This window comes from Apis mellifera, linkage group LG12 (assembly GCF_003254395.2).
Source record: "Apis mellifera strain DH4 linkage group LG12, Amel_HAv3.1, whole genome shotgun sequence".
In the NCBI taxonomy this organism is placed as follows: Eukaryota; Metazoa; Arthropoda; class Insecta; order Hymenoptera; family Apidae; genus Apis; species Apis mellifera.
The window spans coordinates 2049544-2076201 of record NC_037649.1 but is presented as its reverse complement, the minus strand read 5'-3'; the positions used below and the strand labels follow the sequence as shown (position 1 = coordinate 2076201).

Sequence of the window (26658 nt, the reverse complement as noted above, 5' to 3'; positions counted from 1 at the left end):
GCAACGAGGTGATTGGCCCGTGGACCGATGCGCATGCGCGACCCGCGGAATTTTGAATTCATCCTTATTATCTCCTCGTTTCCACGGATTCCAATAATTTCTCATCGAGACCGTCTACGGGATATCACTGCCTCTAAGCAGCTCGTCGCATACAAAGTAAGTACAATGAATATCTGTAACAATAAATAATTATATTTTATTTAAATTCAGACACAATTAATTAGATATCTATTTCAATAATTTTTATATTTATATTAAATAATTTTGATATTATTTTTATACAAGTAATCAAAAATTTTGACAAATATATAATTTATATAAATATATAATATATTGTATATATAATTTTTAATAATTTAAAAATTGAAACATGCTAAAATTTACATATTTATATTAAAAAATTTTTAATATAAATTATAAATATTTAAACGTACATAATAACAAAATATATAAAAAAATTATTTAATAATTTTTATTATTCTTTATAAAGTTACTATCAAAATATATTAGTATAATAAAATTTCCCTTGAGATACTTTGTTATGTAGTCACTTAATATCACTGTGCATGAATTATGTCTTAGTCAATAACCTGGCGATGCGATGTACAAGATATTCTCTATTATTTATATATTATATTTGCCCTAATTTTACTATTTTCTCTCATGTTATTAAAATTTAATAAAATATGGACATTATAAATCTTCTTACAAAATAACATTTCTAGTCTTAATTAATATTAATTATATTTATTAAATTTCTTATTTTTTTGTAAAAATCTTTTATAACAAATATTCTCTTATTATTATCAAATTAAAAAAATCTTCAAAAATTTTATTCGTAGATAAATTTAAAAAAGTTTCATTAATTTTAAAATCCTAAAAAATTTTATATAAAAATTTGTATTAATCCACTTTTTTACACTTAATTTTAAAATCACCTAACTGTTACTATAATTAAAATATCCATAAGTTTCAAAAAAAAATTTAATAATTTTGAAATTTCTTAAAAAAATTTCATTTACACAAATTTAAAAAAAAAAATTATCGCATCTCCGATACGATTTTAAAAATCTCACTTACAATTAAATATCACACGTTCCACTTGCGAACAAAATTCGGTTCGTTAAAAGCATAATCAAAATCGCATTAACCACCCTTCCCAATTAATATTATTTCCCACGATACATATTATGCAAATACACGTTTCCAATTAGAATCTACACACCTGGACGAGCCATAGTACATTCCCCATCCCGATCACCATCACCGACGCGACCCACGAATATTCAAACGCCCATTTCGCTGAAACGAGGCACGAAAATCCACGACAAGTCGACACCTTTCCACGTGAGATATCCACACACGTAATACGAACTCATCTACTGCGCCTACAATTCGCGTGTGCCAAGCTCGCGAATAAACACAGAATCACGCAATTACCAACCGTGTTCCAGCCTATGAGGCGTCCAATAGTCACATCAGCTGGGTCGATTCGGGCAAAAAAGCGGCTCGGGGAAGGAAAAATTGCGAACGAGAAACTGCTGTTTTTTCCAACCCATCGCGGAAGATCATCGATCGGCGTGGAATAAACGCGGAATAAAGGTGTGGATCGACGACGTTCGAAATCATCGCCTTGGTAACCACCGACAAAACACACTTGGCCGTCGAGAGTTGGTCGTGGACACATTGCGTGGTCGAGGAACACCACCGATATCTCTCAGGGGGATTCTTCTCTCTATATATGGATTTTTCGGTCAGATTCGATTCACGTCTAGGAAGACGTTGATCTCTCGACATCGGTTTTTTTCTTCTGTCTGACATGACAATTCTGGAGGAACTCGACTCGAGGCCTCGGGCATTCAGCAGCTGACGGCAACCAGGCGATCGTACATCCGGGGAAAAGCGCTCAACGCTTGGCCAAAGATGGATCCCCGACTCTTCTGGATCGTCTGTTTCGGTTTGATCGCGATCCTCGTTTCGAAAGGTCAGTCTTTTTAAATTAAAATGTAGATTAATTAGAGTGCTGTTGTATGGTATTTTAGATTATTATATTTAGAAAAGTTTTTTTTTTAAAAAAGAATAGAATATAGAATATAGAATATAGAATAGTAAAATGATTAATTAGAATAATTTTTGGATATTATTTTGAATATAAATTAATTAATGTAGAATAGTTTTTTGATAAATATTTATATATTGTATAATATTGTAGATTGTGAATTAGTTTTATAAATAAAAATGTAAGATTAATTAGCGTATAATAATTTTTGGACGTTTATATTAATATTTATATAGACTAATTAGTAAAAAGTTATTAATATTTTAAATTAAAAAATAAAATAATTTTTGGATATTATAAAGTATTTTAGATTGTGAATCAATTTTTCAAATGAAAATAATTAACGTAAAATAATTTTCAAATTTTATATAGTATTTTGAATGTAGATTAATTAGTGTAGACTTAATTAGAGAGTAGTTTTTAAGTGTTGTTTGGATTAGTTTTTTAAATGAAAATGTAGGCTAATTAGTACAGAATATCAGCGCATATTATCAGCGCATAGTATTTCAAATTGTAGATCATTTTTTTAAATAAAAATGTAGATTAATTAATGTAGAACATTATCGATGATATTGATGATGATATTTTAGATTATGAATGTTTATTTAATATCAAGTATAATTGGTCAAAATGATAAATTATTTTTTATTTTTGAAAATAATAAAACATGCAATGCAACTTTTTATCAAATTACATTCAATTATTCTTATTATATTATTATTATCTTGAAATGTAATCATTTATGTACATTAGATATTACCACAAAGTTGTTTTTAACGACATATTAAAGTACAAAAAAATAGAAAAATTTATAAAATGTTCATTATCATTTATTAAATATTCATTTTGATAATTATATGATTATAAAAAATTTAAAGTTGTGTAAATTCTTTTTTTAATTTGATATTATTCTTTTTAATATCTTTTTAATGATATATTATCTATAATTCTCTCTTTTTAATTATTTAAATAATTGAATAATAATAATAATAAATTTTTGCTAAAACAAATTCTAAATTTTATATGTCACATTTTCTTTATGAAAAATATTAATTATAATTAATAAAAAAATATCTTGGAAAAAACTTTGGTTTAAAAAAAGTTAATGATATCTATTTATATTTGAATATATTGAAGTATCATAATTGCAATTATATAATATTTAACATAAATAAGCCATCATTACATTCTTGACATAATCATGTTCATAAAATATAAATTTGCATAAATATTTATTTATAATAATTAGTAGATATTTGTAGATAATTGAACAATTGAATAATAGTATTTTATTATTATATAGATTTTATTATTGTAGTATTTATTGAATCAAAATTATTTCATTCTAAAGAGTTTAATTTGAAATCAAATTCTACGTATCTTAAATTTTTTATTAAAAATAGATATTGTGTTAATTTTTTTATATTCTTTATAACATTTAATCACATGTATGAATTTGACTTATTAAATAAAAAAAAAAGAAATTTAATTACAAGTTTAGCTTTCTGTTCTTCGATAAAAAAGAATCAATAAATACTAATTATGTATAATATTTCAACACTTTGCATCTGACACAGTGAATAGCTAAGACTCTTTTAAGTAGCTACTAAATAAATAAGGCAAGATATTAAAGATTCGTTTGAAGACCGTTGAAGTTAGTTTATGTAGAATTGTGTGTTAGATATACAGCCTCTGGCTATCGAATTTACTAACTGTGTAGTAAATTCAAAATCTTCAATATTTCTTTTCTTTCTTTTTTTTTTTCATAAAAAAAATATAGATGTAGATATTAATTATTATTTTTATTTTATAGATTTCATAAAAAAATTTAATATTTAATACATATAATAATATATTTGATCTTCAATAAAGAAGAAAGAACTTATTTAAGTACAATTTATAAAATTTTCAATTAATTTCACTTAATTTAAGAGTATACATAATAATCTTATAGTAAATAAAGATATTTTATAATTAATATAATATATAATTGTATATATCTAATTGTAATAATATTCTAAAAAGCTTTTTATTATTTTTGCAATAATTTTCTAATAAGACATTTTTTTATTACAATAATTAATGATTAATAAATACAAATAAATGCAAACAATAATAAGTTATTCACAATAATTTTAAATTATGTACAATTGATTGTACATAATTAGAAACAATTTGTTGTAAAAAATTGAAATTTTTATCAATATGTGATCCTGGATCAATATTGTAGTTTTATATAATAGATAAAAACAATAAAAAATGAAATGAAGAGGTGAAAGAGACAATGTGATCGTATCTTGAGGTGAATAATCAAAATCCTGAAATCAATGGAATAGCTTTAAAATGTGTTGAATAGTGTTGAATTTACGGTCCTCCTATCTTTCAAAGGAATTCCATGAGAAATTAAAAAAAACGAAGATGGAAAATCTACACGACAGAATCTGAAACGTGAAGATTTCTGAATGAGGAAAAAAATCATCAGTAAAATACTTCACGATTTTCTCTCAATTTCATAAGTTTTAGAATTTCATTAATTTAAATAAAAATTTTCAAGTGTAACATTTTAAATTCTAATATTTAAACTTTTAATATTTAAAAAAATTAATTATAAGATGAAGAAAAATAAATATTTAAGATACGAGAATAATTGGATTGGATTACATTAGCTTTTAATTGGTTAAAATTTTTGATTGAAAATCAACGTATTGAATTCTTTCTTAATTTTTTACTTTCTATTTTCGCAAATTATACGAAGATTCAATGGAAAAGTAATATAATTTTATTTTTTCATAAAAAAATGAAATAATTACAGGAAATGATGTAATTAACGATTAAGACGAGCATTTATCTAGAAAATTTTGTTAAATTGCAATTTTGAAATGTATACAAGTACAATAAAATATACAGATGAAAATCTTTTAATATCTTCATACGAATCGTTCTATTAAAATTCATAATTGTTAAATTACAATTTTCTCGAATTAAATTATTTATCATTTGTACTACTTTTTCTTCAAGTTCCTCATGTAATAATTTTAGAATTTTTAATATCCTGTCTACAATATTCAAATTCTCATTTTTCAATCTCGTTTCAACACGATCTTGCTTTAAATATTATAAGAAAAATTTTAGCATGTAATTGAAAATAAAAAGTCAAAAAAAAAAAATCATTGTTTAATATTTTTGATATCAAATTAAATTTGAGAAATATTGAGTTGCGCAAAAATTAAATTGAACAATTTTATCGAAATTAATTATTTATTTTTTTAAAGCTTATATATTTATTGATTCATTTTTTGAAAAATTATATATTTTAAAACGAAATTTAAAATTTTTTTAAAAATGGAATTGATGAAAATTCTACATTTTGTACACAAAAAATATATGATTTTTTAAAAAATGGAATTAATCAGTTATATAATTATAAGTGTATAAATTTTTAAGAGAAAAATAATTAACCTCGTTGAAATCAATTAATTTGTTTCTTACATGATCCAATATTTTTCAAGTTCGTTTAAAATATTAAAAAATCATTTTTTCTTTTTTTTTTCAAATGAATCAACAGAAAAAAAATTGAAATAGTTTAAAACAAAATATTAAAAAGTGAAATACTTCCATAAATAAAATATTTCTGAAAATAATATTTCATTTAAAATTAAAATCAAATATTATTTGAAAACATTATTTTATTTAATGCTTAAATCACAAGTAAATTTACTATTTACCAAATATCATAGAAAATAAAAGATATAAATTTCAATTACAAAAATGAAAAATCTTGTATTTAATTCATATAAGTATTTTATTTGAAATATAATTTTTCTTGTATTTATAAAAATACTTATAATAATACTTAAAAAAAATACTTGAAAATTATTTTTATATGTAAGTATCATTTTAAAAAAACTTAAGATAGAAATAAAGAAATATTCTATTTTCTAAAAATCTACTTCCTCTACTTGCTCCTTGCAAGAATAGAAAAATATCATTATGAAGAAAATAATAAATTATAACAATATAATTATTAATCCATTAACCTATTCGCATCATATTACCATCAATGCTCGAATTTATTAATATTAAAAATAAATAATATTGACATTCTAAACAATTATACAAAGCTATACAAATAATACAATTAAACATATAATCATATGATACGTAAAATTAAATGTTATTTCTCAAATACAAATATGATGCGAACGAATTAAAATTTTTTAAATGGCTGGTTAATTTACTTTGGCTTTGATGCATTAGGATGGGCCATCGATTGTTTCAAGTGCGTCTCGATCGACGGCGACAATAAGCCCTGCGACGATCCGTTTCACAACAACGGAAGCCTCGCCTTCTTAGAGTCGCCCTGCTTGGGAGGTCGCAAAGGGCGCGATGGTCTTTTCCCCGCGACTGCGTGCATCAAAATAGCGGGCATATATGGTAAAACTTTCCTCTTTTTTGTAATAACGAGTGGCCCTTAACCCCCTTTTCGCCGCTGCCTGTTCAACGAATACACTGTATATGCTTTCCGGTATAGTATCTACTACTTGTTTACGGAGGTTTCACCGGTGGAAAGTTAATACATCGCTCGAAAGAATCGACGGATTCAATTGTGAATAATTTCGAGAAATTTCGCAATGTGTGTTTGTTAATTAGAGTGTTTCGAAAACGATAAAGATAAGTACTTTTAAACGGTAAAAATTCTATTATAAATTTCTAATAGCGGAAAGAAATTGCCTTTCTTCATAGGTTTTATGTGCAATACGTCTTTTCTTTTGCTTACTTTTTTTTATTTTTTACTATATTATTAATTATAATATTTCTTCTTCGGTCTTATATTTTATAAATTTATTGTTATTTTAAAATGAATACTGAATAAAATGAATAATTTTTTATACATTCTATTGCAAATTTAAATTTCTTTAAAATTATATTGAAAAAAACATTATGCATATATGTTGAAAATAAATAAAAAATTTTTAAATGTTTGTGTTAGCTTGAAAAATTTCTTGGTAAAATTCAGATTTAAATATTATTACAGAAAACAACTTTTGATTATTATTGGAAATCATCATAGCAAAAAAGAATTTTATTTCTATATTTAACTTTTATATTATTGAGATAATTTTAGAAATGTATTAACAAATATATAAAATATTAAAATAATCAGCAGACTTGCGTTTAAAATAATTTCAGAAAATTTCAAAAATTATGTCTATACAAAATTTCGAAAATAAAAAGCAAGAAGAATATTTTTATTTAGATTAGATTTAGATAATTTTAAAATTATTTTATTTAACATCATTTAACGTCATTATTTATATTATTATTAATATATATAATAATTTATATATTATTATTATTATTATTAATAAATTATAATATTATTATTATAAATTATAATATTATCATTCACATTATTATATTATTTTATTTTATTTTAATTAAGATTTAATTATTTATATTATTTAAAATTATATTTAAACATATAATACAGCCACATTAATTTTTTATTAATGATCAATATTTTTTCCCTGTTTAATATATCTGTTTAATATAATTTACTATTACTTTTAATTAAAAAAAAAAAAAAGTACACAAAAACGATATACATAAAATTTCATCTACATAAAGTTTTAAATTCTCTTCCACAGAACACACAGAATTAAAACAAAAAGTAAATAAATGTATTTATACAAATATCAACTCAGGTAAAACTTCAACCCTTTCACATTTCTTCGGTTTTGCGGCACGTTGAAATATTATATAAATAGAAAAATACGTATAAATATTTGTAATTAACGTGTTATTTACTAGATGAGTCCGGGATCTCTTTGACGGTGAGAAGCTGCGCGCTAGACAGCGGAACTCTAACGACCGACTCCGAAATCATAAGAATGTCTCATTGTGGAGGGTTCTACTTCGACGACAAGTAAGTATAGAGACGTACGAGAAGAAATGTAATTTGAGCTTGCTTTCCTTTGTGCCACGGCGCTAATTGCAAATGCTACATCGTTTGAAATTGACCCTTATTATAGTTGGCACGAGGTTGTGACGATTGAGAGAAAGAAAGAAAGAAAGAAGAAAAAAAGAAAAATAAGTGGCTACGTCTGTATACGTTTATTTTAATCAATACTTTGTTTCTCAGGGAATGCATGTTTCAATTAAAACGAATTATATATTTATATATTGCAATTGTAGAACAGTTTCGAATTTTTTAACATTGTTTTTAACGTATGTTGAGAAGTGTAATGAAGTAAATCGGTTTCTTAATATTTTTTATGAAATAACATTTTGTAATATTATATGAATTCAATGAAATAGGTCAACTTTTAAATATAGTAGAATATAATTGATTATTCACATTATCCACATGAATTTCAATTATCCACATATTTGTCAATAATGCAATAATCCATTATCCAAACGCAATAATATGTATTTAATTATATTTATTAACATATTATTATATTATATTAATATATGTGTTTAAATTATAATATATCTGAAAATGTTTCTAAGAGATACATTTTAAGTATCTAAAAATGATTAATTTATTTTTTATAATGCATTTCTTTTATGAAATATGTTTTCTGATACATAACTTTTATATCTGATTGTTCAATTTTTAATTATTTCATCACAAATTTGATTCTTCGTAATCGATTATTTAAAAAATTGCTTATCCGAAAGAATTTGTTTTTAATTAATTCTGTAAAATTGTAACATCGTTTTAAAAATCAATTTTAATTGCAAAAAATCAATTAAAATTTAATTAATTATTAGATTATATATTTATGATGTTTATATATTTATAAAAAATTCAAAATTATAAAAATTTTTAAAATATTCAGAACGTAATATCTATGCATTATATTCATATGAAAAATATAAATTTCTATAATTCATTTCTTTAATTATAATAAATATTTGAATTTTGTTTATTATAAATTTTCTGAATTTTCTAAAAAAAATAAAATTATTGTTATAGCAAAATAAAAAATACTAGAAAAAAATACAAACAACAATTTAAACAATTTAAATAATATTATTATATTCATCACATTAACCCAATTATACTTTATTTTCTTCATTGTAAAATTTTGTAGATAATTAAATCTTTTAATTATAATCTTTTTTAAAAATAAATATAATCTTTTAAAAAAAATACATTAATTAACATTAAAGTATTTTAATTGAAAAAAAAATATTTTTTATAAAAGTTGTTATGTATATAATATAAATGTTATTATTTTTTAAATTATTGAAATCAGATTTTTGAAACGATTTCATTTATAAGTTGACCTATTTTTTGAAATTATGAAAAAATATTATATTCAGCATAAAATAAAGCTACAATTTAAATTTAATATAATATTTATAACTTTCATAATAATAATGTATTTAATATATAATATTTATAATTAATAATTAAATTATATATCCATTATATATTAAATGTATCATATTATATACATTATATATTACATTCCAAAAAAGATATTTAAATTTCGAAAGAAATAATTATATAAACTTTATAAATCTTCATAGATTGCAACAATGAAACTTTTGCTATCGTATTGATATACATATTCTCAGCTCAAGAGAATAGATTTTCCTAAGTTCGATTAAAATTGCATATTTCCTTAATTTCCAATTAAAAAGTTAACAAATTGCCAAACATAAAATTAAACGATTTAACAAAATTCCTATTTCAAGTTACGTAACTCATTTTTAATTATATATAAAAATTCTAACAATATATAGATCTTAATATTCTGACTTTAAATTACGATTTTTAGATATGTTCGAGGTTGTGTACAATCATGCAACGATGCAGACGCCTGTAATGGATCTACGCGGCAAGCAGTTTCACTCATACTTTTAACTCTATCGATTTTTCTTGAACTAATTTGCATCACGTGAAACTAAACTAAGTAACATCACGTGTTAATTAAACGATAGATAATTATTGTATATATATATACAATATATATATACAATATATATATATAATATATATATATATATAAAGGAAACAATTATCTATATAATGTTAAATTGTCCCAAAAATTCTTTTTGTTATTTGAATAATTTTGATGGTCATGACAATCTAATTTATTTTTCTTTTATAACTTTTTAAAAATAGATATATATTTTTTTATTAAATATTTTAAATTCTTTTGCAAAAATTATTAATTAATATTAAAGAGTTATAAATTGATCAGATTATAGATTGCTTTTATAATTACATGTTAAATGAAATAATGATTTGATGATAAAAAAAAATTTATTCTTTCAATGATATTTAAAGTTATTATCTCGAATAAATTACAAGTTTATTAGATTATAGATTATTCTTTTACGATTATAATACGTCAAATAAAATAATCAAATGAATTGATGATTATCCATAGAAAAATTTATTATTTTAATAACATTGAAAATCATCTTGAATATTTCAAATACTCAATACCTAAGTCAAAATTATTGTGAAAATAGAATAAAATCATTATTATAAATTAAAATGGATATTTCAGAAAAATATAATTCTGATACTTTGTATATAAGATATATAAAATTTTACAAATGATAAAATTTTATTGAAATATTTAAGCATAATCGACTTTGATCGTTATTTTAAAAAAATGAAATAAGGGTTTTAAAAAAATAAATAATAGTAAAAAAATAAAAAGAAGTTTTGAGACAATTTAAGAGGAACACTTCGAATTTAAATCAGTAACTTGACCAATTTAGCTGTGGACCAAAGATAAAAGAAAATATAATATCTTGTAAGTGAAATATCGAAAGCATTTTTTTACTTTCGTTCGTAAATTATTGCATTTATTCAATATATCAAATGAAAATTTAGTATAATAAAAGGAATTTAAAGGTCCAAATATATATAAAGAAAAAAATTATTTATGAAGAAAAAAACATATAGAGAATCACTGTTTGATACTATTTGATAGTTTGCAGAATAGAAAGAGCAACAACTGCCATTATAATTATAATTATATTGTATAATGTAACTATTGTTTTATTAATATTCATGCATAGAAAGTGTCATTTGTGACTATAGTTATTTGCTTAAGAATACAATCGAATTATATATATTATATATATTACATATATGGAATTGTCGCAGATTGTATAGAATATCCAATAAAAGGAATTTTAAGTTATAAATCTGTGTATAATTTTAATAAAATATTTATAACACGTAAAAAAATATTTATTCTTAAACTTAGATAAAAAAATATATTTTAAAAAAAATTTTTGTGATTTTGAAAAATTATAAAGTATTTTCACAAAAAAATTAAAATTGAAACAATTTACATCTTTAGAAATTTATAATCTCTACTTTTTAGAAAAATATTTTTTTTTATTAAATAATATTACTTAATCTTGTATTAATAATTAATTATAAATATCATTGTTTAATTTGAATCTCTTATTTTATTATTAATTTATTAATACTTATTATTAATATTAATAAAGAAATTTATATATTTCTTTTTAATTATGAAAAAAATAAATTAGTTACAATTTCTATTTACAGAAATAAATATATAATAAATATACTATTAAATATTATTTTCAAATATTAAAAAAAAAAAATTAATAGTTTATACTAACCTAAATCCAAATTTTAAATGACATTATAACGAAATTAAATTAAACAAAAAGAAAACAAGAATGATATTCAAAGAAGAAGTTCTTAGTATTCTATTTTCACTCCAAACTTTGTATTTTTTCTTTACAGTTCAAACAAAGTCGAGTTCACAGTAAATTCAAGAATATAAAGGCGCTTGTTTTAATTGATCTTTGCTATATGTACGTTGAAAAAATGTCACGAAATCTGCAAGAAATAAAGAGAGAAAAAAAAAAACAAAAAACTCGAGAATAAAAATTCTCTGAATTTATCCAAAATCGAATCATTATTCTTAAAGAGCGCATGAAGTACAAAATTCGATTCGATGTGAAACGTGACAGGAAAATCAAAGAAATTTGAATTAGAAGCTATGTAAATGAGAATAGGAATTATCTCAAAAAATGAAAAATCGTATGTCAAATGTAACCCAAGAATTCGTCGAGTTTTTCTCGCGAATTACTTGCTGGCTATGGGAGACCATCGAAAAGTTATTCGACATCATTTTCGATTTCTTGGCAAGGATAATCGAGCTGATACTAGCGGTGATGAACCTGATTTTCCAGGTGATCTGTTTCCTAAGGGACCTAGGCATCGAATCCATGCAAACATTCGTGAACGTGTTTCGAGGGATTGTTAGAGTCATTAGCAATATCACTTGCGAAGAAGTCGAGGATTTCGCCTCTGCCTGCATTGTTGTTTTGCTTTGGATCGCGGCATTTAACGTCGCCAAGAATATAATAAAAGTAGGAATTTCATAATATTTGAAATTTTTTATTTATCATTTTCAGAATTTTTATTTATATTTTTTTACTTGTTAATATTTCCTATTAATATTTCGAGAGTCCAATTATAATTTTAATAACCTATAAAATATCGAATAAAATATTATTATATATGATATATTTTCTTATAACTTTAACGTTTAATTTAAGCATTCAAATTATTCCAATAACCGGTTTTCTCAATTATTTTGAAGACTTTAATATATATTTATCTGATGATGATGCATTACATTCTTCATGTTCATCGAATGTCCTTCTCATTTTCATTATCATGTTTTGTATATGGTTTTTCACTTTAATCAATAAATGTACAATGCCACATAGAAATATTGAGACATTAATTTCTCCAATAACATTTTTTATCAAAATCTTTAAAAAGATTGATAAAAAAAAAGATTACAAATAAAATATCAAATTACATAATTATTATTTATATTGTAAAATAATATAGTAATATAGTTTCGACAAAAATAATATTTTTACAATGTAATTTTTATGTATTTTTTATTATTCATCTTTATCATCTAACAATAATAAAAATATATTTGTATTTTAATATATTTTATCATATATTTAAATTTTAATAAAAAGAAACTCTTATATTTTAGAGATTTGAGAAAAACATTACTGAAAAAATTAGAGTGCTTCAATACATTTGTTTTGTACTTTATATATACAATTTATATTTTTTTATATATACAATTTTGAACATTTAACACTTTGAAAGCTTAAAGGATCGTTCATTACAACGGTCTATTGTACACTAATCAAAATTGTTATTGATTCACATGATAGTTCCAATGTCATACATATCTCCCAGAACTCTCGAATAGCTGCGTTCCTTAACCCAGGAAACCCGGATTCGAATAAACTAGAAGAACTAGAAATTTGTCCGGCGCAAAGAAGAACAGGGAGAAGGATGAATCGACGTTATGGCAAACGACCTCGAGGTGATCCTATACTGGAACTCGACGATTAGAATAAAAGAAATTACAAGGTAAAGATTTAGAGAAAAAAGAAAAAAAAATTAAATAAATTTTAATGCAGAATTATGAATTGATAAATATTATATTAAAATAATTTTTTTTATATCGAAAAATTTACTTTTTTTGTTGTATTAACATTGTTAAAAAACATAAAAATTAATTTTATGTTAATAAATTAAATTATTATCTCACAGATTTAAAAAGGAGTGATTATACATCTAACACATGCAGTGAATAAAATCTATACCAAGAAAGCTATAAAAAATAAAATATATATTTCCTTATAAATATTATTTCTTATATTTATCATTACATCATACACTTTTCATTCGTAAAAATTGGTACAGAATTCTGACGGACGCTGCCAGAAAAGTTTCTCTATTTACAAAAATGTTTTGTATAAAATAACAATGTGTAAACTCGTATATCAAATACAAAATTACACTTTGTAATTTGTGTTCTATTATATATACATAATTAAATATAAATCTTTAACAAATATCAATTTGTAAAAGAGAGATATATAAAAAAAATTGTCATTACAAATTATTTTCTATTTCTTTTGTTGGATAAAAAAATATATTCATAATAGTTTATCTCTTCTTTTACACATTGATAAATAAAGTCTCGCTAGTAATCTATCGCTTGCTTTCGATAACTGCAAAAACGCAATTTGATTATAAATAATTTCGTCGAAATTCTTTTGTAACGAGATTAGATAATACTTTGCTTACGTCAATTTATCCTAATTCAGTTTTAACAATATTTTTAAATAATATTAATAGTATTAATTTAGTTTTTTCAGTCATTTACAACAGTAATAACCAATTTATGTTCGGGCCAAGAAAATGTCTTTGGCAACTGAATCTATAAATAAAAAATAAGTAATTTTAATTATAAAATATATAAAAATATTTTGATATATTATTTCACTAAATTAGTATTATTAATTACCTGATTTGGTGAATTTAAAACTTGAAACTCTTGAGCCATCTTTTCAGATAAATCTTCTGGAAGCAAAACTTGTAACCATGGTCCTTGAACTACATATGGTTTTTCCCTAGAAACTAGAGTTCCGGTAACTGAAGGTGCAACTATTGTAATTGCTGTATGAGATAATATTGATTTAAATGTAAAATGCCTTCCGTGCATGACTCGACCTCTATATAAAAAACATTTATATATATTAATATATATTGCTAATAAGATTATTAAAATAATATTAAAAATGTTTACTTTATTGCTAATGGTAACAAAGATCCAGCTTCAAGATTAAAAGTCAAATGAAGACCTGGTAAAACTTTAATAAAATTTTCATTTGGTAAGTTTGTATCTTGTTCACAAGGAGACAATCTTTCCGATTTTATTATTGGTTTTATATCTTCATCTTCCTCATCTGATTCGTTTCTTGTCTCTCTATATTTTTCTGTACTCTTATCACTATTTACTTGAACCCACCTATAAATTGTGTATAATATATGTAATATAATAAATATTTTATATTTTAATTTTTAATAAATGAACGAAAGATACTTACCAACATTTTGCAGATACACCACTTAAATTAGAACCCTCTTTTTCTATACCAGTTTGTATTTTCTCTGCTATAGAAGGATCATCTTCCATAATAGAATACATTCTTCTCATGTCTGTCACTAACCATGGTCCACAACCACGACTAGATTTTAATAAATTTACAAGACCTAGACCATTCCAGTGTTGTGCAGCTTGTAGTTCTTCAGAAGTAACTCCTACAATTTGAACAAATGAAACCTGTAACATTGTACATGAACCATTAAAAATATTTTATTCTGATTTCATTAGAAAATTGAGTGACTTTTATTCAAAATTAATATTAAAAAAACTTACATCTCCATGTGGTGTAGATATGGATGCTGGTAATTGTGGATCTTTGCCCATTAAAATTTGTGTAATACGACCATTGCCATTGTCCAGAGGTGCATGCCACGAGACATGATCTCCCGGCAACAGCATATTACCAGAATTAAAAACATATTTTGCTAATTGTTGCATTACATTTGCTGGCCAAGTGGGAGGAGTCATTTCATTTCTTTCTCTGACTAATCTAAAGGTTAGTTCAAATCCAAAGCCACTAGCACGACCAGGACCACTTTTTGGATGTATTCGTCCATCTCCATGTAAATCCGATAAACCCAAACTTTAATTAAAAAATTTTATTATGATATTATTTTAAGAAGAAAATAACTAAAGTAAAATTAAAATTAAAGAATGATAATAAATAATTAAAATATTGAGATTCTTGATAGAGTAGACAAGTACAATAGCAAAACTTTTGATAGAACTAGATAAAATAATTCTAGATTCTCTAATCTACAAAAAATAAATTTAATTAATGATGAAACATATTTAGATAAGACAGACAGAAAAAGGTAAAACCCACGGATCTATTTCCGATGCGTCGCGCTTCAAACAACTTTATCTTCCTGTACCCTATACTTTCTATATATAGAAAAAGAGGGAACTATTGGAACAGCTGCTTCAGACTGAAGAAGGAAGGGTCACCCATTGAAAATGAGAAAAAACAAATGAACACCCTTTCGCGGTAGACCATTCGTCATTCGGCGCCTAGTTTTTAATGAGGAATTCCTGAAACGAGCATTCATTTATCTTTCTACAATGTGAATTGTTAAATATAGCAAATTGTATACTATATTTTAATAACTTTTAATAACTTAGATTAATTAAATAACATTAATACGACAAAAAAGATATTATTTTAAATTTTTAATATTATTTATAAATATATGAAAAAGTAATAAAAAAGTGCTAATATTTTTAAAGTTCAGGTTTAAGTTTAATGTATCAAAACGATAAATGAAATTCCCGAATGACAGAAATGGATGCCGCATATACATGTCATCAAGGGTGTGTCGGAAAAATAACATGCGCTCACATCAAACAGAGGCACACTCCTACTATACAACAGTGACACTGACGAATACCCGACTTCCCGTTTTTTTTTAACACTCTGATTCTTCCTTCTTCACCATGCTATAGAAAAAAAAAACGTTTTTTTTTGAATGAATGATGCGAAGTAGTATTTCACTTCAACAATCGCGTGCGTAGTAAGAAATCATTAATAGATCATTATTAAAATTTATATTACAAACTTATTCAAAATACAAGCAATAAATATAAAAATAATTATTATATAAATAATTATGATTTGTTAAGTATTTTATATTTTTTAACTTTTAAAATATAAAATATTTTCATAAATAAATATTATATAATATATATATATAATAAATATTATATAGACAATTAGATGAGAATATTTGGAAATGATAAAACTCACCTAATATAATGCCAATGTGGTGGTATGCCTAATTCTGGACAACCTGAATTTTCATACATACTTATGTAGTCTAGAGGATCCGGACCTCCCAACCTAAGCAAAGGTGCATAGAAAATCTCAGTTATTTGGTTTTACATCCGGTTAAATTCACGTACGACTAAGGGTGGCTAAATATAAGTCGTCCTTTCTTCTGTATAAGAGTTCCATACTTAAACTTAATAGAAACCACCTTTTCAATATAGAACTTTACAATATAGTATCAATCAAAAAATACGTAAATTATTTATGAAAAATTATAAATATATATTCAATGAATAATTAAAATATTATTTAATGATATAATGATATTTTTGTATTATAAGATATATGGATATTTAATTTATAAAAAAAATTCTATAAAAAAATAAAAAAGAAGATATTAAATGTAATAATTTTTTTTCTAAGAAATATTAATAATTATTTTTCATTTAATATATTTAATATCAATAATTATTATTCATTTTTATTATTTATATAATTATATATTATTACAAAAATTTTATGCAGAAAAATTATAACATAAAATTAATTAAATAGAATCAAAATAAAATAAAATTGATATTAATTTTTAATTTTGATTATTTAATTTTATTTTAAAAATCAAATAATTTTTAATTTTTTTAATTTTTAATAAAACACGAATATTAAAAATTGATATGTATGATAGGTAAGAAATAATTAAGAAATAAAACAATAATTTTTAATAAATTCACACTTTAAAAATATATAAACACGTAAATAATTTCTAAAATATTTTCAAAATTGTATAATACAAAAAATAAATTAAAATGTGTAATTAATTAAAAGTGCAAATTAATATTAATATTAATATTTCTATTTTATCTAATATTTTTTTTTTCTCATTCTGACATAAACAGTAAGCATGCAATTTAAATCTCACACATTCTAGCGCTAAAAAATCACTTTTTGTTGCTACGCATTAATATGCAGAATTCTTACCAGTACTTTACAACTGCAGTGACAGTGAGCGGATTGCTTTGGTCCGGATAGATCTCTTTACAAAGATTGTGAAGAGCGTCAAGGCCCAGAGCTCGTGCCGTCGGTGCCTGGATCGGTTGTCCCGGTGGAAAACTTCGGCAAAATTCCTCCCTTTCGCGCATATTTCCGTACATATACGCTTAGATTTCAAACCACAAAGTATATTGCTTTAAAAATATTAATGATATATGATACACGATCACTTTGTTTACTCTTTTACAACCACTATGTATATACCTTCCACCAAGCACGAAACATACGTCTCTGATTCCTGACAAAACTAAATTCTTTTAGAGCGGACGATCGAGCAATTCCGAAATCACTGCGCGTCTTTAAAAGTCACTTTAGGCAATAACAGAAGATACTTTATCATTGGCTCTTATAATTCGAAGCGTCTTTCTATTGGATCATTCCGATGGAGTTAAATTACTCTTCGTCCAATTGAATAATTCCTGTACACAACTATATTTTCTATATATGATTCTGTATACGATACATCATATATGATTGAAAATGCATTCTATCTATATGTCCTCGTAAACTTTGAATATCAGAAGTTAAGCGTTTAAACATGTCAGACTCGGCAAGATGAGGTTACAATACGCGGTTTTATTTCTTCTTTATCTTTTGCGGAATTCACAAATATGTTCAACAATTATGGTAATAAATAATACTACGGATTCTCAACAAGAATACAGACCTGAAGGTCCATTAGTAATGTGTAAATTTTTGTAAGTATTTACAAATTAAATCACATTTATTGATTAAAAATTATCTTAAATAATGAATAGATTACTGTTTTTTTTTTGTTTCAATAAATTATTTATTTTTATAGCATGAATGTACATTTTACAGGCCAAAAGAATTTATAGAATGTGAAGAACCAATTGATCACAAAGGTAATAAAACTGCCAAAGAAGAAACCGGATTTGGTTGTGTAAAGGTATAATATTGTATATTATAAATATAAATATTTTATCAAAACAGTAATTTTTTAAACATTTTATTTTTAGTTTGGAGGCTCCAGATATGAAGATGTTGAAAAAACTAAAGTATCATGTACTGTGTTGCCATATATAGAGTGTTATGGACCTAGAACATTTAATCGTGAAGGAGTTCCTTGCATAAAATATAGTGACCATTATTTTGCTACTACTTTATTGTATAGTATTCTGTTAGGTTTTTTGGGTATGGATCGATTTTGTTTAGGGCAAACTGGTACTGCTGTTGGCAAACTATTGACGTTAGGAGGAGTAGGAGTATGGTGGATTTTTGATGTGATTCTATTAGTCACAGGTTCTTTACAACCTGAAGATGGCAGCAATTGGAATCCTTATGTATAGTACATCAAACGTGGATACATTCCAGAAATGTAAAGTAACATTTAAGTATTTTGTATGTTACTTTTTTTAAATCAATATTTAATAATTTCGAATTTATAAGATTATTAGTGTAATATCTTTTATAAAAACAAATTTATATTTACTTGTATATATATACATATATATATGTATATATATATATATATATATATATCTTAATATGTAAATAAATATTCCTACAAGAGAAGTTGTTTTTAAATATTAATAGTTTCTTTTTTTATTAAAAACATTTCTTTAGAAAGATTAAATGTTTTGATAATTATCTAAAAAAGAATTAAATTATAAATATATAACTATAAATATATTTTAATATTTATCTATTATAATTCATAATCATCTGGATGGTACAATTCACTGAGTAATCTGTAAATATATGATGGTGCATTTCCACCCCTAAAATAAAAATTGTTAATATTGTAAATATTGTTATATATTGATTTTACAAAATTAAGTAATATAAAGAATAAAAATCTTTAAATCATTAATCTTACGTGTTTGAAATAAATAATGTAACTAATTCTGGTGGCACATAATCAAAAACTGGGTTATATACATGAATTTTTTCTAATAAAGTTACATTTGCATCATCAATTACACCTTCCAATGGTGAAACATGTTTGTTAAAACCATCTTGTTCATGAGAGTACAGATATAACGGAGAAAGTTTATACAATGGTAATAAAACCATTACTGGGACAGAATAATGTTTTGCAGCTTGAGCAACTGTGTGTGAACCTGAAATCGCTCTCAATCCTCCATTTGCCATAACAGTATGTGTAGCAATTATTACTTTATTTACACGTGACATCATTGCAAAAATTGCTACATCCGATATTAAAGTAGTTTTAATTTTTGCTTTTGCAAGATTTACTGCCATTTCATGGCCCTATAAATCATAAAAATATACTTAGTTAAAAAAATTAAATGAAAATTAAATATAAATTATTTAAAAATTTTTATATACTTTAATTTAATATATTTAAATAACATACACTTAATGATGGTCCCCCTTCAGCTACTATAACTTCAAAAGCTCTTGTTTCAGCAGCTCTTTTGAAAAACTCTTCTACTAATTTTGATGTACCGATTGTCATAATAATTTCATTAGAGTGAATGTGTTCAGAAGCTTGCTGTGTAATATTTTCTGCACTGAAACACATATTATAACATAGTATAATACAGAACTCTTTGTATTTTCATTTCTTGTTAGAACTAACCAGGTTTCCAACTCAACTTCAAATTCATTAATGTGTTCTATAATAGCTGATTTTAAAGAAGGTACAGAAATATTGAAATCAACTTGTTGATCACCTTCAGCAGTGAGAATTTTATGTAAAGATTCTTGTGGATCTGTTTCATCATTTTTATTTTTTAATTCAGAAGTATACTCTTCTCTAATTATTTGTAATATTCTTCGAACCATATTTCCAATAGAAAATTCAAGAGGATTAGCTTCTACTAAATATTTTCCATTTGTTCTAATTATACTCATCAAATTCCTAAAATAATTATTTTTTGTTATATTCTTATTTGTAAAATTTGTATATATATATATATATATATATATATCTAAGAAACACAAATAAAATATTTACTTATTATTATTGTATTGTAATCTAATTTTTTTTAATCTATTGTAAATTATAATCTAATTTTTACTTTTTCAAGAAAAATTTAAATTTATTATTTTAAAAAAATACCTATTTTTAATAATCAATTACTAATTATATATAAATATATTTTTTCTAATAATCAATTATTGATTATTGTGATTATGTATGTAGCAATTACACATACATTATATAATACTATCAATAGATATTAATATTTATTGAAATTTATATTTTTTTATTCGTGTTTCTTGAATTTATGTTAAGTTCTATTAAATAAAAAAAAATATAATTACTCTGCAGTAGTCCATTCTGCATTATTTATAATTTCTTTTAAAGCCACTACAGTGGCAACTACAATATTATATATACCTTTAATATCACTGAAACATTATAAATAATATAAATATAATACATTATAAATAATTCATTTTACTTAGGTTAGATTATTTACAATTCTCACCCGTAATGAATATCATCTATTAATTTTAACATTTTTTCATAAATTTCCTTATCTTTTATGCTAACCATTTCGATCAAAAAGTTATTAGAGATTTTTCTTAAATATTATTTTTTTTACAAAATATATATGAAAGATCGAAACATTTCTACTAATATTATTAAAATTACCGACATTAAAATGCCAGCTGCTAGAAGGCTAGACCAACGATTGGTTCTGCTTTCCTCTCCTTGTTATCCTATTCTGTTGCATTGCACGTGTATTTTAACCGCGTGACATGTGCACTATACGTTTGATTTTTGATCTTCAAAATTTATAACGTTATTTAATTTTTTAATATTATTATAAATACTTTAAACAATATTTAATAATTTACCGGTATTAATTTACTTTTAAGACACTGCAAGTATGGCTCGTATTGGAGATGTTGTAAGTATAATAAATGATTTTATATATTTTTTCATATGAAAATGATCCTTAACCTACCATGTATATCTTTCCGCCTGAAAATTACCGCAAATTTGATTGAAATTAAAGAATTAAAAACTTTACTTCAAATATAAGGTATGTTATTTAATAATTATTATATTATTGTAGCAAACAATTCTTAACTTTAATTCATTAAAGTATTTTAATATTTAATTATTATTATTTCTTTTTGTTTATTTCTAGTTTATTTTAATGTTGATATATTTATTAATTTAAAATCATTTATTATGATTTCAAGACTGCAGATCAATTGATAGCTGGTACTAGCGTATTGTCTAGACCTGCAGAAGAATTTGATAATGATGTAAGTCAAATAAAATCAAAAAAAAAAAATAAATTTATTAAAATAATAATTGTAATAATTTCCTTTATTTAGCCTTCAGTTGAAGCAATGTGGGCAATGAAAGCTATGGAACATGCTGAAGTATACTTTAATGTAAAAAATATTTTAATAAAATTGATTTAATATTATTTGAAAAAGTATATAGAATCTTAAATTAAAAATTTTTTATTTTAGATATTATGCTCAGTTGATCCAAAATTTTTAAAACTTACACCTCATGACGAACAAATATATAAAACTTTTCGTGATGTTTTCCCTGACCTCAAACTAGATAAAATAGATGAAGATGAATTAAAATCACCTGAAGGAAAAATAAAATGGAGACCATTCTGTGAACAATTTAAAGGACTTGTTGAAGATTACAGTTTTGGTACATTATTAAGAGCAGATTGTGAAGGAGATTATTCAGAAGAAAATAGTATACTCACAACTAGAATACAATTTTATGCCATTGAACTTGCCAGAAATAGAGAGGGATTCAATGATGGTATTAGGCAAAAATATAAACCAAAGCGGACTACAGAAAAATCATAAATTATGATAAATATTAATATTCTAATAATTCTATATTATATATTATTTGAATAGTGTGTAATTTTTCATCTACTATTTTTTACAATTTATAAAATCTTATAAAATGTTATTTATATAATGAATAATATCATAAATGAGTTTAAAAAAAATATTTTATTATTAATACAAAATATTCATTTTTTCAAGTTTTGTAATTGTAAACTCATTAAAGGATTTGATGCACGAGCTCGATATTTTGATTGTGTAGCAGTAGGTTTAGATGTTGTAGCTTCCCTATTAAACTTTTTCTTTTTCTTGCCAGTATTAACAAGTCTTTTTAAAGTTGGTGGAATTATATAATCTGGTACATCTTTTAAATGTGGTTGTAATTTTACAGTATGTAATGCTTTATCTTGTCTCAATGATTGCAAATCTCTTGGATTATCTTCAAAATAACTTTTTAATTTTTGACAATTGAGTACTTCTTGTTTTATTTCTTTTAAACGAGCTTCACGAACAGCAATTCGAGTTACTGCTTTCCAAGCATCTTTTGCTCGATATCTGAAAGTAAACGATGATAAAATCGAAAATATAACAAATTTTTATGCAACATACCGAAAACCTTCGACTTCTTCTAATTTAAATTCATATGTCTTTAATAATTTATCGCAATTATAACATTGTTTTAACTCGACTTCAACATCTTCAAGAATTGGTCTTTCTCTTATTGACACGAGACTCAACACTGTTCCGTCATTTTTACCTCGAGCAGTACGTCCAGCTCTATGAATATAAGAATTTATATCTGGAGGAAAGTCAAAATTAAATACATTAGATACAAATTGGAAGTCAATTCCCCGGGCTATACCAAATTCTTTGTCTTTTTTTCGCTTTCCTCTTTTAACTTTTGCTATATGTGGCTGTAAAAAATAAAAGTTGTGAATTTAAAACAAGATCAATAATATATAAATATATATTGATATATAGATACAAAATATTTACTTCTTCTAAAGATTTTTCATCTGATGCTATTATAATATCATATGTTCCAGAATTAAATTGAGTAACTGCTCTACATCGCGAAACTGCTGGCAATTCAGAATTTAATACACAAGTTGCTATTCCAAATTGTTCTAAAAACAATTTTAATTTATAACATCTATCTACAGTATTTACAAATATGATAGTCTTTCCCCTAAAAAAAAATAAAAATAATAAATTACATTACATATTTTTATTAATATAATTATTATATTAAATATATAATTATATTATATTTATATAATTTACCTAATTAAACGTAATTTTAACAAAGCACATAAAATAGCAGCTTTATCATTTTCCTCTGCTGCAAGACTATAATGCGATAATTGTGATAGTGGAGCCAATGGAGCTTCCTCCAATTTTAAAATCACAGGATGACGAAGTACTAATTTTTTAAGTGTTATCACATCTTCAGATAACGTTGCAGAAGCTAAAACTGCTTGGTATAATATTGGTAAATAATTCAATATATCTTTTATTTCATTTTCATATCCAAATGAAAATATCTAAAATAGAATACAATCATTGTCATATACAGAAATATGTATTTAAATTATTTAATTAAAATACTTAAATTTGCTTACCAAATCAGCTTCATCAATTATTAATGTTTCAAGTGATTGCTTTAATTTCATATTTTTTGCTTTTAAATGTTGTAATAATTTACTTGGAGTGCTTACAACTATATCAGGTTTTTCTGCTAATAGTAGTTTCTGTGCACTAAGATCTACTTGAGGACTGATATCAATAGCTTTTACTTCTCTGCTACATTTTATTGTTAGACTAATTATAACATCATGTATTTGTTTACATAATTCTTTGCTTGGAGCTATAATAAGACCTTTAATTTCTTGTTGTTTTCGTGTTTGTTTATTTGATAATATTTTTTGAATAAGTGGTATAGTAAATGCAGCTGTTTTTCCAGATCCTGTACGAGCTCGAATTAAAATATCTTTTCCTTCAATCATTAATGGTATCGTTTTTTCTTGTATTAATGTTGGTTCTAACCAACCTAATTTTGCAACAGCCTAAAATATTTTATTTTAAATATATTACATAAAAAATTAATTTTATAATAATATAAAAAAATTAGAAAACAATTTATTAATTCTAATAAAATAATAATTTTTATTTTGAAACATAACCTCTCTTAAATGATAATGAAAATTTATTTAAATACCTTTAAAATTCTATCATCTAATTCTAATTCATAAAAAGATTTTGCTTTTGTTTCATTATCTTCATCCGCTTCCATTTTATTTGAAATCATTTTAAATGCAAATTATGATTAAAATTAAAAAGCACGTGTTAATATGTTTTTAAAGATTTGTTTAATTCTATCGATTTCGATTCTCGAGCAACGCCATTTGTGTTTTATTTAGATATCTATATTATTATCTAGATACTTTTTTCATCTTTATTTCATTTTAAAAATTTCTAAGTATATGCATAGGATTTATATATAATGAATATATATATATATACATTATACATTATACATATATACATAAATATTTTATTAATTTTATCTTTTACTTAATTTTTCTTTTAATTTTTTAATTTCTTTCTAATTTTAAATATAATCTAAAAAAAAATAATTTAAAAATTTTATAATCTAATTTAAATAAATGTAATTTTAAATATTTTTACAGTATATTTAATGTGTATATATATGTAATAATTTACAAATATTAAAATATATTGCAATTAATCAAATGGACTAAAATCATGATTGAACGATACTAAATATTTCTAATATATAAATAAATAATTTAAAGTAAAATAGATAACAATCTAATTTTAAATCAATATTTATTCAATATAATATACATTATATAACATACATAGGCCATTTAAATATTTGCAAATAAAATATAATCAAATATTAAAACTTATTAAAAATTTAGTTGAAGTATAATTTAGAAAACCATTAATTTTTTTTACGTATTAATAATATTTAATTTAAAAGTACAGTAGAATTCAAATATATAGTTTTAAAAATTCATATTAAAAATGAATTGTGAATATTTAAACATAATCCAATATCGATTATTTCACCAAAGGATAAAGATAATAAAATTAAAATAATTGTCAGGCATTGTAAACAAATGAAAATTTGATTAGCAATTAATATTTTATTAGAAATGGGGATATTACATAGTTTTATCAACAAATCATATGTCTAAAGCATTTATTTTTTATTACCTAGTTATATATTTTTTAGATAATAAATTTTATTATTATAAGTACTGACTTGTCTCATATATGTATATATATTTTCATATGAATTTTAAAAATTAAAATTTTTAAATTCTACATTAAAATCTAAAAAATAGATAAAAACTAAATAATCTTTTAATATAAATTTTTATTAAAATTATAAAATCAAAAATTTTAAAACTTATTTATTTTGTTTTAAATCATACAAATGATAAAATACAAATGCAAAGTTATAAATAAGAATATATAAAAATTTATAAAAGCAGTTACATTTTAAATATTATGAAAATTAATGTAACAATAAGATAATATTCATACAAAGACATACTACTATAAACTAAATAAGATAATACTGATTTCCATAATATAAAAATTTTAATTAAAAAAAGAATAATTTAAAAAATAATAATATAAACAAAAAATATATGATATTAAATACAACACGAAAAGAAGTATACTAAAAAAAAAAATACAAATTTTTTTTAAAAAATATCTATCTAAATTTATCATTAAAAAAGAAATTTTTGGGAGGTAGAGATTTGAGAGAGACCATTTCTAGAATATATTACTATATACACACTTTAATAACCAAAAACAAACATTACAGTAATAATATTGTTATTAATATAATATTATGTAATAATAGAATCGTTTATCAATTGTAGTGTAAACACTAAAAATCTTGCTTCTTCTTTTATTGGAAAGAACAATGCATTCGCTTTGTCTCTTTATTAATTAATATT

The 26658-nt window shown here is 23.1% G+C and overlaps 7 protein-coding genes across 8 annotated transcripts; 4 read left to right on the top strand and 3 right to left on the bottom strand.

The window, feature by feature from the left end:
• The first annotated feature begins 15 nt into the window (after positions 1 to 15).
• Positions 16 to 10077, top strand: LOC726039. 2 transcript variants are annotated; one of them, XM_016915496.2, is made up of 6 exons: positions 16 to 156; positions 1455 to 1984; positions 6317 to 6493; positions 7871 to 7985; positions 8092 to 8161; positions 9856 to 10073. In XM_016915496.2, the coding sequence occupies exons 2-6, from the start codon at positions 1924 to 1926 to the stop codon at positions 9901 to 9903; spliced, it is 471 nt and encodes a 156-aa protein (XP_016770985.1). In that variant the 5' UTR covers positions 16 to 156; positions 1455 to 1923; the 3' UTR covers positions 9904 to 10073. The 2 variants fall into 2 exon arrangements, with proteins under 2 accessions (XP_016770985.1, XP_016770984.1); XM_016915495.2 differs by lacking the exon at positions 8092 to 8161 and having other exon boundaries at positions 9856 to 10077.
• Positions 10078 to 11737: 1660 nt separating this feature from the next.
• LOC102654078 lies at positions 11738 to 14117 on the top strand. The gene is made up of 3 exons (XM_016915574.2): positions 11738 to 12451; positions 13311 to 13487; positions 13671 to 14117. The coding sequence occupies exons 1-2, from the start codon at positions 12110 to 12112 to the stop codon at positions 13467 to 13469; spliced, it is 501 nt and encodes a 166-aa protein (XP_016771063.1). The 5' UTR covers positions 11738 to 12109; the 3' UTR covers positions 13470 to 13487; positions 13671 to 14117.
• LOC410354 (suppressor of fused homolog) lies at positions 13731 to 18323 on the bottom strand. The gene is made up of 7 exons (XM_393834.7): positions 17816 to 18323; positions 16817 to 16909; positions 15346 to 15655; positions 15014 to 15249; positions 14713 to 14934; positions 14431 to 14638; positions 13731 to 14343 (listed from the first exon to the last, which is right to left on the bottom strand). The coding sequence occupies exons 1-7, from the start codon at positions 17986 to 17988 to the stop codon at positions 14278 to 14280; spliced, it is 1308 nt and encodes a 435-aa protein (XP_393834.2). The 5' UTR covers positions 17989 to 18323; the 3' UTR covers positions 13731 to 14277.
• Positions 18324 to 18329: 6 nt separating this feature from the next.
• Positions 18330 to 19343, top strand: LOC408370 (TM2 domain-containing protein CG11103). Its single transcript, XM_391919.7, has 3 exons — positions 18330 to 18585; positions 18710 to 18797; positions 18868 to 19343. The coding sequence occupies exons 1-3, from the start codon at positions 18443 to 18445 to the stop codon at positions 19195 to 19197; spliced, it is 561 nt and encodes a 186-aa protein (XP_391919.2). The 5' UTR covers positions 18330 to 18442; the 3' UTR covers positions 19198 to 19343.
• A 172-nt stretch (positions 19344 to 19515) lies between these two features.
• LOC410355 (translation initiation factor eIF-2B subunit beta) lies at positions 19516 to 21593 on the bottom strand. The gene is made up of 6 exons (XM_393835.6): positions 21310 to 21593; positions 21143 to 21229; positions 20454 to 20735; positions 20229 to 20385; positions 19728 to 20122; positions 19516 to 19629 (listed from the first exon to the last, which is right to left on the bottom strand). Exons 1-6 carry the CDS (start codon positions 21375 to 21377, stop codon positions 19557 to 19559), a joined length of 1062 nt encoding a protein of 353 aa, XP_393835.1. The 5' UTR covers positions 21378 to 21593; the 3' UTR covers positions 19516 to 19556.
• LOC550854 (protein PBDC1) lies at positions 21500 to 22897 on the top strand. Its single transcript, XM_623244.6, has 4 exons — positions 21500 to 21735; positions 22034 to 22099; positions 22172 to 22231; positions 22313 to 22897. The coding sequence occupies exons 1-4, from the start codon at positions 21715 to 21717 to the stop codon at positions 22670 to 22672; spliced, it is 507 nt and encodes a 168-aa protein (XP_623247.1). The 5' UTR covers positions 21500 to 21714; the 3' UTR covers positions 22673 to 22897.
• On the bottom strand, positions 22807 to 25072 carry LOC408371 (probable ATP-dependent RNA helicase DDX56). The gene is made up of 6 exons (XM_391920.7): positions 24876 to 25072; positions 24280 to 24723; positions 23942 to 24201; positions 23654 to 23846; positions 23267 to 23571; positions 22807 to 23212 (listed from the first exon to the last, which is right to left on the bottom strand). Exons 1-6 carry the CDS (start codon positions 24963 to 24965, stop codon positions 22846 to 22848), a joined length of 1659 nt encoding a protein of 552 aa, XP_391920.3. The 5' UTR covers positions 24966 to 25072; the 3' UTR covers positions 22807 to 22845.
• Between the last annotated feature and the right edge of the window lie 1586 nt (positions 25073 to 26658).